The sequence below is a fragment of the Gordionus sp. m RMFG-2023 genome, chromosome 1, assembly GCF_954871325.1.
Source record: "Gordionus sp. m RMFG-2023 chromosome 1, tfGorSpeb1-WG-v2, whole genome shotgun sequence".
Taxonomy (NCBI): domain Eukaryota; kingdom Metazoa; phylum Nematomorpha; class Gordioida; order Chordodea; family Parachordodidae; genus Gordionus; species Gordionus sp. m RMFG-2023.
In genome coordinates, this window is record NC_088775.1 from 47,542,030 (window position 1) to 47,557,122 (window position 15,093).

The 15,093-nt window shown below is 26.0% G+C and overlaps 1 protein-coding gene across 1 annotated transcript in view; it reads right to left on the reverse strand.

Annotated features, from left to right (window-relative positions):
- LOC135926532 (uncharacterized) overlaps positions 1-15,093 on the reverse strand; it is a 45,051-nt gene that overhangs the window by 11,166 nt on the left and 18,792 nt on the right. The window contains exons 4-5 of the mRNA XM_065462446.1: positions 5,563-5,709; positions 5,348-5,513 (exon numbers count right to left, since the gene is read on the reverse strand). Of these exons, the coding sequence (XP_065318518.1) occupies positions 5,348-5,513; positions 5,563-5,709 (313 nt within the window). The remainder of the gene's footprint in view (positions 1-5,347; positions 5,514-5,562; positions 5,710-15,093) is intronic.

The window sequence follows — 15,093 nt, forward strand, 5'->3', positions numbered from 1 at the left end:
TCAAATTTATTTTTATATACCGGTTTATATAATTAAATTTTTATACATATTAATTTAAATTTGTATATTAGAAATAGTTATTAGTCCTAATAAATTTATGCTTGATATTTTTAAATAACAATAATTTTATTTTAAATAATTTTAAATATCCCCCCCCCCCCCCCCCCACCAAATTCCTGCGTACACTATTGGATCCAAAAAATCTAAAACGAAAATCTGTAGCATTCGCTCTAAAAAGAATAATTGGCTGTCAGACTTATGACATTCTAGCAAATATTATTTAAGACATTTACAAAATTCAGAACAAGGTTTGTAAGATGATTACAGATAATGGGTCTAATTTCCTGAAGGCTTTCAGGTTTTAAATTTATTATAATTTTTTTTGGTGAAAATAATAACAATACTTGTAATATTCATGACAATAATATTGAAGATGGAGAACAATTAAAGGAAGAGGATGATGAAATAATGGAGTTTGAGATAATTGATGTTCATGACATCCTTGGTTTTAAATTATTTTATATTTAATTTTTCAGCAATATAAAATAAAATTTATAATATTATAGAATCTTCAATAAACTCTTCTATGTTATCTAGCCACCATCATTGTTCCTGCCACAACCTAAATTTAGTTGCGACAGTGGATGCTGAAGAAGCTTTATAATGAGGATTTTAAAAGAGTATCAAGATCTACATTTTCTAAATGACAACTTTGGAATAAACAAAATAAGTCATCTAAGATGTCTGATATTTTAAAAAAATTAGGCCGTTATTTATTGACACCAAACACTACAAGATGGAATAGTGTTTACAATGCTATGAAACTTTTAGCATTGTTTCTAGATGAGAAAAAAATGGAAATGAATTATATATTGGATCAAAGTAATACAGTATTTTAATGTGGAGGAGCATACTTTTATTAAAGAATATACTGAAGTATTTTTAATTAATAAATAATTTTATATTATATTTAACCATTTTAATTTTTTAGGTTATGCAATATGTTGCTGCCTCGCTTAAAATATTGGAAGGGCAAGATAATATGAGCATAGGATATTATGTTCCCACACTGAGTATATTAATTACCAAGCTCAAAAGAATCAATAATCTAAAATTTTGCCAACCACTGGTAGTCTACGCTAAAAGGCATTGAGAAAAGGTCAAAACTTTATTTTTATTTTTTATTATACAATTATGTAAAATGAATGATTTATTGCTTGATTAGCCATAATTTAAATTGGCTTAATTTACAACACAATCTATAATATTAATATATAGTATTAATATAAAATTCAAAATTAATATATTATTAATTACCTTGTGTATAATAATTATATTTTTAAAATCTTTATTTACCATAATTTAATGCTATTTTAATATTTTTTTATAAATGAATCTAAATCTCAGATAAATTTAAATTTTGAAAATTTAAAAGGTATTCTTCTTTTTTTATAATAAATACATTCGCTTTATATAAATTAGATTTCCAGATCTGTATGATGATGATAATGTAATAGCTGCTATCGTTCATCCTAGTTTCAAGTGAAATTGGCCATACATTTATTTGACTGAATCTAAAGGGCAACTTGATAGGCTGATGGTAACGTTAAAAAATGCCATGCCTAACCACGATACTCATACTATAGCAAGATCGAAACCACGGCCTTCCATATATAATTTTTTTGAAATAAATAATAATAATAATATAGAGCCTCTAGATGCTTTTTTTAAATCTAAAAATATGGCAAAGCTTATACTTTCTGATCGTCGCTCTAGACTTGGGGATGACTATGTAACAAATTATAGTCATGTTTTTATACCAATATTTTATTTGTGGAAATAAAATAACGTAAAAAATATTTTAAAAAAAAATCAAAATAGCATAAAAATAGCTAATAGCGTGCTACTCATTTGAAAACGATAGCGGTAGCGATAGCGCGTTATTTTTTTTTATAAAATAGAGGTAGCGATAGCGCGCTACTTTTAAAAGTAGCGTTATACTGATATATTCCACCAAATTTCGACATTTTTGTGCCCAAAATTTAGGAATATGAAATTGTTATCCCGAGTTAAATATTTGTGCCAACATATTAACACGTTGATTAATACAGAGAAGATCAACAGAGATATTATTGGGCAGAAATCTATAAATATCAACTCACCATTTAGCTCCTACCAACTGATAGAATAGTAAATAAAGGTTCATTATATTAATAATAAAATCAATTATTAATTATTATGAATATTTTTTTTCATAAGAAAATACTGAGGCAGATACGTTTTCGGATTTCTCTCTATGGGAGGCTGACAATGCGTTTTCTGATGCTAGCGTTGAAGTTGACTACCTAGATGCTAAATTATATATTGAAGATGATAATATTTTAATTTGGTGGAAGACAAACCATAATAAGTTTTCAAATTTAAGTATTTTGGCTCTTAAATTCCTAGCTATCCCTGCTTCGTCGGCTAGCAGTGAAAGAGCGTTTTCAGCTGCTGGTAGGGCCTTTGAAGAGAAAAGGACTCGTTTAAAGCCAGATAAACTGGACTCTTCATTATTTATATAATTATTAGCTTTGTGATACTTTTGATATGTCATTATAATATGTTCATTATATTTCGTCTCTATAATAACTATTATATCATCTACATTTGATATAAATCATGCTTATTGTTTTTATATAATCGCAATAATTTTTAAATTTGATTGTATTTTAACTTTTTTATAATATGAAATTTAATAAAATGCAACTTAATATATATCTTGAATAGATTATGGCCGTCAAATAAACTTTTATAAGGTAGCAATGAATAAATACACATAAGTTTTTTTGGTTGTTATAATATTCAAACTCAAATTGTAAATTTTATTCGATTCGGGTCGGGTTGGACCAAAAAATATGTGCTCGGGCTGTGAAAAATTACTTTATAGACCTCTAATGTTAGGTATCCCCTGAGAGATTTACATAACGCAATTGATTTGTACCCGTGTTAATAAATTTTAAAAAATTTGTGTATTTTATAAGACTAAAATTACATGGCTACAAATTTTAAGACTAATTAGCAATATTAATCTAATCAGAGACCTGCCCATGTTAAATATTTAGGCCCATTTTTGCCAAAAGATAAATTTAGAATCTAAGACTGTATTGGAGGTTGAAATTGTGTTTACTTTGCATGATTAAGGGCCTGGCTTTTGCCAGTTGATATCACTGATGCCATATCTTACTTTTAATAGTTTAATTTTTGCATAAATAGAAAATATTTGAATTGTTTATTATTTTATAATTAATTAATCCGAGTTATTTTACATTTTAAATCAATAATAAATTTAAGACTATTTTTTTAAAAATAATATTAAAAACAAAACCTTGATAATTTTTTTAAAAAGGATTTCGCCATTTTTCTAATATTACAATTATTTATTAAATACAACACAACCATTCCTCCCAGCGCACCATTTGAACCGCTAAAAATGTTTTGAATGATAGGCGTGGATGTATCCTTGTGTGATAATAAAATCACTGTGTTGTTATTAATTTGTAAATAATTTATACATTATGTATCAAAAATCATCGATAATTTTAAGCTTTATATCAAATACATTTAAGGGAGAATGTATTTGTATCTGTATCGTGGAACTCTTTTAGAATTTGTATTGATATCGGTGGATACAAAAGTACCTTTAATAAAGTACTATTTTATAAAAACTAAGCCAATAAAGTGTGAAGGATAGAACAATCATGTGCCGATAATCAAAGGGTAGAACAATCGTTTCTCATATCTGACCGACACTTAACACCAGAATTATTATCTAAATATTATTTTGGATGTATTGGTATCTATTATTTTTTTTAGATACTTTTAATTTCAAGTTTTTTTATATTATAAAAAATAATGAATTAAATTCATTTAATAATATGTCCGAGTTTATTTCATTATATAAACTAACCAGACACATTTTATTTTGTACACATGGTAAATTTTATATTACAATTTATTTTATTTATATAAATAAATATTTTTTATCATAGATCAATATTTCTAGACTATCTCTGAAATGAAATTAATTAATTAAATATTAGATTTTTGGGGGTATCCCTTAGATGATATCAATATTGATATAAGTTTTGTCACTCATCAAATTTTGAATAATTTTTTAAAAATTGAGTGTCGGAAATATATTAAATGATTATATGTTGTTACTCATTAAATACAACAACCACTCTGCCTTCGAATGTCCTATTAAGAGTTTAATGTGGCTAAAAATTTACAGATAAATGGGGGTGACTTAATGATAAAAATTTTGAGAATGTTTTATTATTAATATTTAAGAATTATTTATTATCATTTAATTATAAATTTTATATATGAATTATTTAGATTTAAAAATCTTTATTTTAATTATATATTTGGATATAGTTGTAATATCAACTCAATAAAATTTATAGCTCACTTCGAAATTTGAATTTTGACAATAGAATCCTAAATTAAGCATTATTACTTTACATAAGTATAAAAATTTTATCTGTATATAGATACATTTGTAAAGTAATATTGGTATCGATATCCCGATATAATTTAGACGATGTATTTGTATTTAGATCTATTTAAAAAATATCTTTTAGCAACTCTGCTAAACACTCTTCCATCTTAACAAACACGCAGATTCAATTTTTTTTTACAAAGAATATCTTGATGTTGAGATCTTCCAGATTTTAATAAAGCTATTATATTTAATAAGTTTTATTAATTATCTGATGCCTAGTATTTTCATATTATAAATGTATTTTATTTGAAACTTTATATTTATTTTGAATGCCTGACCAGTGATCCCTATATCCCTCTTAACCACTAGTGGCACCAAATTTTCCCCTGAACTACAGGCGGCGCAAAATATCCTCTAAGGGTTACCACCTAATCTCAATGAAGTAGGGTGATTTATATAAAATTTGTCCCTTCCCTGAACAATTTTTCTCCTCGTTTTTAAAAATTATTTTCCTTTACACCACTCAAACGAATTAAATAAAAGATGGATTAAGTACTTTTATTGCACAAGAAATTTTAAAAATACATTGACACTATTTATAGATTATAATATGTTAATAAAAAAATGATAAATTATATTAAAAAACGATTCTTTATTGATAACTACAAGTATTTAAATAAAATATACTATGTCAAAGATGTCTAAATTTTTTTTACTCTTTTTGGCATAATGATAAATTTGTTTTGATTGTTAATAAAATTAACTGCTGAAATAATTCCAAAAAATAATAAAAATTAAAATATTATTTTAGTTAATAATGAAGTACATCTAAATTTTAGTGAATTTAAGTATCTATTTTACCAATTAAGCGTTCTACAAATGTTGGATTCTGTGTCAATGAAGGTATATTTGTGGGAATGACATATGACTTTAATTGTCCAAATTGTGAGATAAAAATTTGAAACAGAATTTTTGGTGTTAGAAAAGGATCCATCAGAATTTTGAAATTTTAGTACGACATTTGATTCTAGAATATAAAGGTAAAACAAGTAAGATATCATTAAATATTGTCATACCATTTGCTATTATATTTTTCAAATCAGAAAACAATCCGAGAGCTTCCATATAAGCCGATATATATCCTGCAATAGCGAGTTTTAATAGTGCTCTTTCGCCAGATATTTCTTTATTACTATTTAACTTTGATTTTTCTAGTAACTTTTCTAAAATTTATTATAATATTATTATTAATATATAAATAATTCATTTATATTTAGAGAAGTAAAAGATGACATAATCTCGGGAAAATAATATCTATTCACGACATTAATGCTAGCGAATCGTATTCTTCATGTTTTAAAATGTTTTTTAAAAAAATAATAATTTTAACAAAAATGAATTGCAATAACAAAAAAATTCATGGCTGTCCCAAGTTTAATTTTTTTTACAGATAGAATATAAGGGAATAAATATTAAATTCAAAGAAATTCAGAAAGCAACACCTGGAGCTTTCAGGTTCAAACTATATAACATAAATAAAAACCACAACATTATTATTTTTAAAAAACTTTAATATTTACTAAAATTTTTTAGTAGAGCTACAAGATCACATCTTATTTTTTTAGCATCATTAGTTTTTAATTTACCTCAATTTTTTAAAATTGTGTTTTTCGAAGATGGATATAATTTATTTATCAAATATTCTATACTTTTATTAAAATTTTATAAAACTCTGGTCAATTTTAAAAAACCCCAATAAACCTAAATCATACTATTTAATAAAATTTTTGAATCGATATGGTACATCATTTAAAATATTAAAAATCTTTAATTATTCACGGTTTTTTTTAAAATTCTATTTAACGTTTTGGCAAGAATTTTTTGTTTTCTTGTTCAAGTTTAAACCCTATATTTTTCCTATGTCTAATTCCTTTATCTCTACTTCTTTGCACCACAAACTTTTTTTCATTTTTTTGTTCATTTGATTAGAATATACATACCAAAATATTGTATTTCGTTATAGCGTTTTGCTGATTATTTTAAAATTTTGCTTGATTTACATTAGGAAAAAATTATATGTTCAATCTCTATTTATGCACACAACCTTGTCATATTCATGCCTAAGCAACATACAAATTAACCTGGTAAGAATTTCAGATTCTAGTAGTTGTAACAACCGACAAGAATTGTAACTTTCATCCATTTGGAGTAGTCGCAACTAATTTTAAAACTTGCTAGGATTTTAAATTTATCTATAAAACGCTGAAGATCAGTACATCAGATATTTATGGTTAGAATTACCACCCAAAAATCTGATAGTGGATGATACGATAGCTATCATCAATTCATTAACAGTTTTAACCTACCCCACTAAAATGCCTTGAGATTTAAACTAAGAAAAATTATCTTGATACAATATTTGCAACTAAATAGAAATAAAAGAATATGGCTATCCTAGAAATGAGGTACTATTTTCTGTCTATATTTGGTGGCCAAATATAAAATTCTAATATAGGGGAAAAAATTCTTTTGATATTATGTTCTTAATTATTTTAAATGTGGAAACGTAGAAATTCAAATATTTTATTAATGATGTAGTAAATTAGTGATAAAAAATTCATCCAATAATAGCGAACTGGAAAAGTTGTGTCAAAAAAAAATAAAAAATTTGAAATCAATACTGGTCTGGTTAACAAAGCGACGAAAAAATTTAGAATGGTATTTTTCATAGGTTAGCGTGGTGGTATAAAATATTTCACTGGGAGGGGGGAAGGGTAAGGTTTATTTTGTTCATATTAGGAGAAGCCTGGTGACAAATTTTTCAGGTCAATGTCAGGCCTATATAGGAGATTTATCTCAAACTCAAAATAATTATGTATTCTATTTTTTGTTAATTATTCAGCAACAATTTTGATAATATGATGATGTTTATCTATTTGTTTTTTTTTCTATTTCTTATAAAATATGATATGAAAAAGATATTTTATTTTCCTATAATTCATTTAATATTTGTGATATTCAAATCAGGCAAAAAGAAAAAATAGAAAGTAAATATAACATTAAATTCTTTGCGTTTTCGTCATTTTTTTAAACTGGGATTAGTGAATGAGGGAAAGCACTATTAGATAAAATTTTTTCCCCATAAATTTTATTGGAGATCTTTAGTTCTACTTATTGTAGGCCTTTGGCTATATTAGATTTTTATAAAAATAATTCTGGATTTTCACTTTTTTAAAAAGTAAAATCCTTTTTTAAATTTTGAATATTGGCGTTATTTTTAAAAGTTATCAACTTTTACTAATTTTTCTTTCGAATACTTCCTTATAATGATATATTATATATATTTTTTGAAGAAAGGGGTATGAGGGTATGGGGGAGGGATTTATATTAGCTTGAAATGATATTTATGAGAACAGGCTAATTTGTGATGGGAGGGGGGAGGAAATTTTTACCTTTCTCCCCTATTGAATACACGACTGGAATTATGTATTATTTATCTAATACGTTATAGTAAAATATAAATAATTTGTAAAATTTACTGAATTGGATATTAAGCATAATTTTTGTAATATTTATACGATTTAAAATTACAATTCACCTTAAATAATAATATATAAGGAGAAGATTCAGCCAAATATTTCCAAACTTTCTTAAGGGATTTTAGTAATTCCAACCACATATGTGGAAGGATCACTCTTTATTAAAATTTATATCCTAATATATATTTCGTTAGAAGATATTCAAATCTTAAGCTTAAATAGTCGTCTAAATATATTTTAATTAATACCTTAATAAGATCATATTTTTAACATTCAAGGTAATCTTTATCTTTTTTAAAAAATCAAATTGAACCCTCTGAACCCTGAATTTTTTTTAAACTCAGAATCCAAATCTGTTCTGGGTCAAACCTAAAAAGCTTCTACTCATGCTTTTTCTGCCAAATTAATGTGTCTAATCCATACCATACACACTCCCAATTGAAAAGGAGTATAATTTTTCGATCAACATTTGAATAGGAAAGGCTCCTCGTAGTTATGAGTGTTCTGTTATATTAGATTACACGCAAAATTAAGGTTAGATTTGAGAGTAGGCAAATAAAAGCTTGACAAATTGGTTTATTTTATATTCGAAATTTTATTTGGTATTAGAATTCAAATTTATCATATTATTATATGTTTATGAGATAACAAAAAAGGTTGGACTTAAACTTAATTTATAATCGTTAAATAGGTAGTAATACACAGACGCCTACACAGCGGGAGAGGGGGGGGTGTTATGATTGCTAATTTATATTCTATGAGAGTTATTCCTACCCCTTATCGCATACATATTTCAATTTACATTTTTTTATCACATTCATAGTAGAAATAAATGTGGCGTTATATTCATCCACCATTTTAAAATTACCCACCAAATTTGAAACTTTTTCATTGAAAGCTAAAATAAAATATTTCAAATTATTAATGTTTAAAGAATGGATATATAAGCAGTGACCCCTACAACGGGGGGGGGGTCCGAAGCAACTGCTTCTATAAATTTCTATGGGGGTACTTATTTTATTTTTTTTAAATTTTTAAAATTTTTTAATTTTATTTTTTTAAAAATTTTTATGGTCGATGTTTAGCAAATTAGTTTGTTATCCGATATTTCTTATCATAAAATTATTTTTCCACTTTCAAGATTTGGCGCAAAATTAAAATTTTATCAAAGGGAATAGTAAAAATTTAAATATTAAATCTTATATATAATCATTTATAATTTTTAGATCATTGTCAAAATATGCCAAAAAATATTAACCAAAAAAATATAAATGCTTATCTCGCAATCAAGCCTTCTGGGGGAACAGGCAACAAGATGGCAATAATATGAGCCTTATTAAACTTTTTGAGCCTGTTCTTAAAATGTATATACAAGATAATGAAGAAAGAAGAATTGAGAAAAAAATTAAGGGATTAAAATCTAAATTATATTCAAATCTGTTATCATATAATAACATAAATATTCTTATTGAAACCATGAAAAATATGGTTATAAAAAAAATTAAAAAGGAGATTGAATTCAACAGGTGCTATTCAATTATAGTTGATGGCACATATGATGTATCGAAATCAGAAGCAATAGCTTTGATAGTGAGATATGTTGAAAATAGCGAGACACCTAAGCCCGTTGAAAGGCTGATAGACATTTATTGTACGGGAAATACAACTGGCCTCGATATTAAAAAGAATATAATATCCAAGCTTGGCTCCATGAATCTACCCCTCGAATTCCTAGTGGGGCAAAGCTATGATGGCGCCTCAAAGATGAGTGGAAGAATTAATGGAATGCAGGCTTTGATTAGAGCGGAGGCGCCAAAGGCAGCTTTTATTTGGTGCTATTGTCATCGATTAAATTTAATAGTTGTTCAATAATGTCAATCAGTAAAAGAGCTGCGAAATGTCTTGGGAATATTAGATGAAATTTACGTATATTTTAATGGTGTTAAAAGATATGAAGTACTCAAAACATGTCAGAGTGATTTACTGACAAAATCACATAGATTTTTACGCATCAAGAATACCACTCGGTAATATTATCTTAATTGTTTCGATATATAATGTTTATTTTATATTTATAGAAGCTGGCTAACATCATATAAGGCGATTGTAATTTTTTTCCTACTTTATGATGCTTTGAGGGCAGCTTTGGCAAATTTAAAGGATTCTGAAGATCCTGCCACTTCCACTATGGCTAGTGCTATAGTCTATAGAATAGAAAAATTTTATTTTATTTTATCACTATGTGTTTTGGATAAAATATTGTTGATAACAAGCTTGGCTTGTACAAAATTGCAAACCATTTCGAAGGATATAGTGTTTGCAATAAATCAAATTCAATTGGTAAAAGATTGCCTGATTAATATGAGAAGTATAATTTAAATTATTATCTTTTATTATCTTATAATCCTAAAATAGATAATTACACTGAATTTTTGGATGTCTTTTCAAAGGCCTAAGATTTTATGAAGAAGAGAAATTTACCTTTTGATTTTGAAAGTTCAAGACTTCAAACATTTTAATCCAAAAAGGAGATATATATATATACTTTCATCATTAAATATAATATTTTATTTTAGCTTTAAAATCAGTGTGTTTTATGCTGCACTTGATTTAATTTATATGCAGTTTAGTGAAAGATTTAACGATGAATCGATAAAATTTTTGAGTCAAACATCATTTTTTACCCCAAAGGGAATGGCGGAAAAGGCAATTGTTAAAGATGATATCAAGGATATCTGTGAATTTTATCAATTAAATACAAGTCAAGTTTTTGAGGAAATGTTGATGTTTAGAAATATTTATATGGCTAAAACGGGGGACGTAATTATTACTCGTGACCTAGAAGTTAAAGAAGATTTGTCAGATTCTGAGAATTGTAAATTTATATATTTTTACTAATACATTATTTAGCTTCTTCTGATGATGATAATAATTCTGAGATGAATGATTCAGACTGGAGAAACTATTCATTTATTTTACCTTATCATCTGCTTATAAATTTTTCTGCTTTCCCAAATTTAACAATTTATATAAATATTTATTAACTATTCCTACTACATCATGTACTGCCGAAAGGGTCATGAGTAAAATTAAACTAATTAAAACAAGACTTCGTAGTGTCATGAAAGATCCTAATAATTTAACCATTTTATCAATGGAAAATAATTTATTTAAACAATTAAATATTGATAAAATTATAAATTCTTTTACTTTCTCTTCCCCTAATTTATCTAAATTATTAATTTAAAAATAATATTTTTAAAGCATATATTTTTTACATTATATTTATATTATAATAAATATTGATGCAATAAAAATTATTTTTGAAATTTATTGGTGTCAAAAAATAATTTACAATGGGGGGGGGGGGTACTTTAGGGGGTATTCTGCTTCTATCCCTCAAAAAGTGTAGGGGTCACTGTATATAAGAACCCTTTTTTAACCACGATGAGAATCAGAAACCTAGTCATCTTACAAAAACAAAAATGTATATAAGATCATATTTATAATATTTTATTTACTCTTAGTAATTAACAGAAATTCCTTATCCAACATTAAGGAAAAAAATGCAAATGCTCGTCCAACAAGATGGAGTCCTTGCCATCAAGCAGTAACGCGGTTTTTATGGAGATAGAGCCTATTATAAATGCTCTTATTGAAATAATACAGTTGCCTGAAAAAGATATTTCTTAAGATGCAGATAAATGATTGGACATAATACTACCATATTTTTATTTACCTTAAAATGTAATAACAAACATTTTAATTAAACAAGCATTTTATTCAATAGAGTTCAAAATGGCATCGATTTGACTGAGATTATGAGAATAGCTGAAAGCATCATATTGAAACTTAAGAACATTGTGACAAATGTATATGAGGAATTTCATATTATATGTAGGGGCGGAGCATCCTCGTTTTTATGGGGGGCTCCTAACTCTCCTCCCCCCCCCTCCCCCACTATTTTGTGGTTGCTTTCCCTTTAATGATTGTTTCTTATTATATATCGATTTAATTATTTCTTATATTTTTGGACAAATACATTTCTAAAATAATAGGATAAGCACTATATTGAAGTTATTACATTTTTATTAAGAAAAACATTATTATTATACAATAATGAGAATAACATATTAACTTTAAGAATACACATATAAAACCATTGCATATTTAAAAACATAATCACAATTGGGAATATAAAAAACATATATTCTACATTTAAATCATATTAATTGCACATACAAAATTATAACACTCCCCTCGTATATATAAAAACAGGAATATTGCAAATATAGTTTCAAAAAATAGTATTTAAATTAATGAATTAAACGAGTATTATATAATTTTCGAGCTAATAAATCTGGTTTGGCATAAATAAGCTAAAATTTATTCTAGTTCAATTTGTGTATACTTTTCTTTTTCAACGTACATTAATAAAAATGTCTTAAATTTATAATATTCCATATTTGCCCTCAGCATATTTTTTATAATTTTAATTTAATAAGCGTTTATTTCTTTCATATAAAATGATTTGGAATAATCGTTAACTTGTTTTTTTACAAGTAAAGGCGGTAACTTAATCATTATATTTCTTCTTTGATTAACGGTAACCCATATCTTTTTCAAATAACATATCTAACCATGGTTGTGTATATTACAGCGTCGAAGAATTTTATAGACACATATCAAGCATTGACATCATAGTTATTATTAAATTGCATTATTTTATTTTCATTAGACTAGACTCCTCACTATCGTAAATTATATCATCATTGTTTTCATTAACCCGATTAATAAATCTTTATAAGTACGTGAAAATCAAGACAATTCATGTCGTAATCTGTCACTAAATGCACTTTCAAGCTGTGAAAATTTCTACTAGGCCTTTCACAAATACCCTTAATAATTAAGCTTCGGATATAAATATTGCATATTCATTATAAGCTTTTTATTCATAGAAAGAATACGGTCATACTATTTATAATTTGATCAATTATATGATGAAATAATTCAACAGTTTAGAAACGAATTGGAACCTTGAGCGTTTCTTTTTGCATTCATCACTGTGCATCCTTCTTATTCGATTTATTTTCTGTTTTGGCATTTCGTAGTACCCAGATGCTATCTAGCAGCTTTAAATTATGAATTTTTTCATCTAAATTTGTATACATGTTTTTATCTATTTTGAATGGATGGGATAGTAGATGCAGAATAGCGTCTTCAATCATTTTCCAAGCTGATAAAATTTATATTTAGTTGAAGATGTAATGAGAGATGCTACATTTTAAAAATTTCTAAAGAAATTGAAGCGGATTAAACGATTAAAATTTGCATAGATTCTCAATGAAAGATTAAGTTAATGATGAAATTTTCCTCAAACAATTTGTTACTAAATATTCACTGTAGTGCACTTATAATGGTGGGGATTAAGCTCTCTTACCCATAAAACCATCTAAGGGTTTTTGCACGTGTTTTCTATTATTTGGAGTCCTCGCAGCTTACTTTGGTCAAATAAATTATTTAGAAGGATAGAGTGTCTATTCTTTTATTTGATCCGTCATTATATACTATATATTTTAAAATTTCAATCTAATCGTTTGTCACTTATGTTTTTTATAAATATTAGATTCCTAATTTTACCTAGAGCATCATTGATGACTTTATTAACTGTTGCTTTTCGCATAAAACAGTTAAAAAGAAACTCTTTTATTGAATTTTGCTTTATCGAAAAGTTTCCTTTTTCCTTTTCTATTTCTAAAAGTAGCCTTTTCTAAGTGGTGCCTGAGTATTTATTTATTTTTCCAAATAATTCATATCATCTCAAGGAAATTCCTATCATTTTAATTTTAATTATTAGGATTATTAAGTGTCCCATTATATCTGATCGTTTGGCAGAATATGTTTTTACCTAAAAATTATTATCTCGAATATTTGCTTTGCAGATATCATTGCGAACCAGTCAAATTCTTCATTTAATATTTTAAAACTAATTAAATCAAAACTTGGCTTTAATTTAAACGAAAGTTCTCTTTTTTTGAAAAAATAAAACAAATAATAGCAATATCTAAATGATAATCCTCAAGAAATGATTGATATGATAAAATAAAAGGAAATATAATTAAAATTACTTACAATATTAAAATATATGAATTCGATAAAAGAAAAAAAGTCACAAGTAAAAAAAATAAGATGATTTTTTTGATCGACCTGAAAAATTGACTGTCTTGTGACCTCGTCGGCAAAATGCCTACTTGGTCTTATGGCCAGTCCTCCCATAATTATATGCCGCAGAACTCTATAAACTTAATATTTATCTACCTAGACTCACAGCTAGGTAAGCCATCGTTCCAGTTTTAATATAGGTTCAGTCAAAGAATACTATAAAATAAATCTTTTTATCCCTTTATGAACTCAAATTAATGAAAGGTTCTTGATTCATCATCAGGCAGCACTTACAAATCTGCTTCTACCCTTACTGCGGAATTCTACTTTCAAATCTTAATAGAAAATTAAATATTTGGAAGATTGTTATTGTTAGGATTAAAGCATCACTATGATATTAAATAGTTAAGTTGTTTTAAAAAATGCAATAGATACTTTGCATAATTTCAAATATATTTTCAATTAGTGATCTGCATCGGGCCTATTTTTTCAAGCCCTACCCGAAATTTATTTAAATATAGAAATTATTTTTTATAATTAATTTATAATAAAAGATATATGTTATATGGGGTCTAGCTTCTATAAATAAAATAAAATATTTTTATTTTACTAAAAATTCAACATACAATGTGAAAGACATTTTCTTATATTAGTATTGATGAAACGATTGAGAAATTAGCTCAATCCCAATCTCAAATATTATTGATAAGTTTATATACATTTAATAATTCTTAAGAATATTTTTGTGCATTAATCTATATTTCCAACATTTAATTTTTTTTAAATATAGATTTCTCTCGAAATCTGCCGGTATGCCTTATTTAAATTTTTTTTAAAATGTTTTTAATATAAAATTTATAAAAAAAAATTCATATATTTTTAATATATTCTTATCTTGTTTCTTTT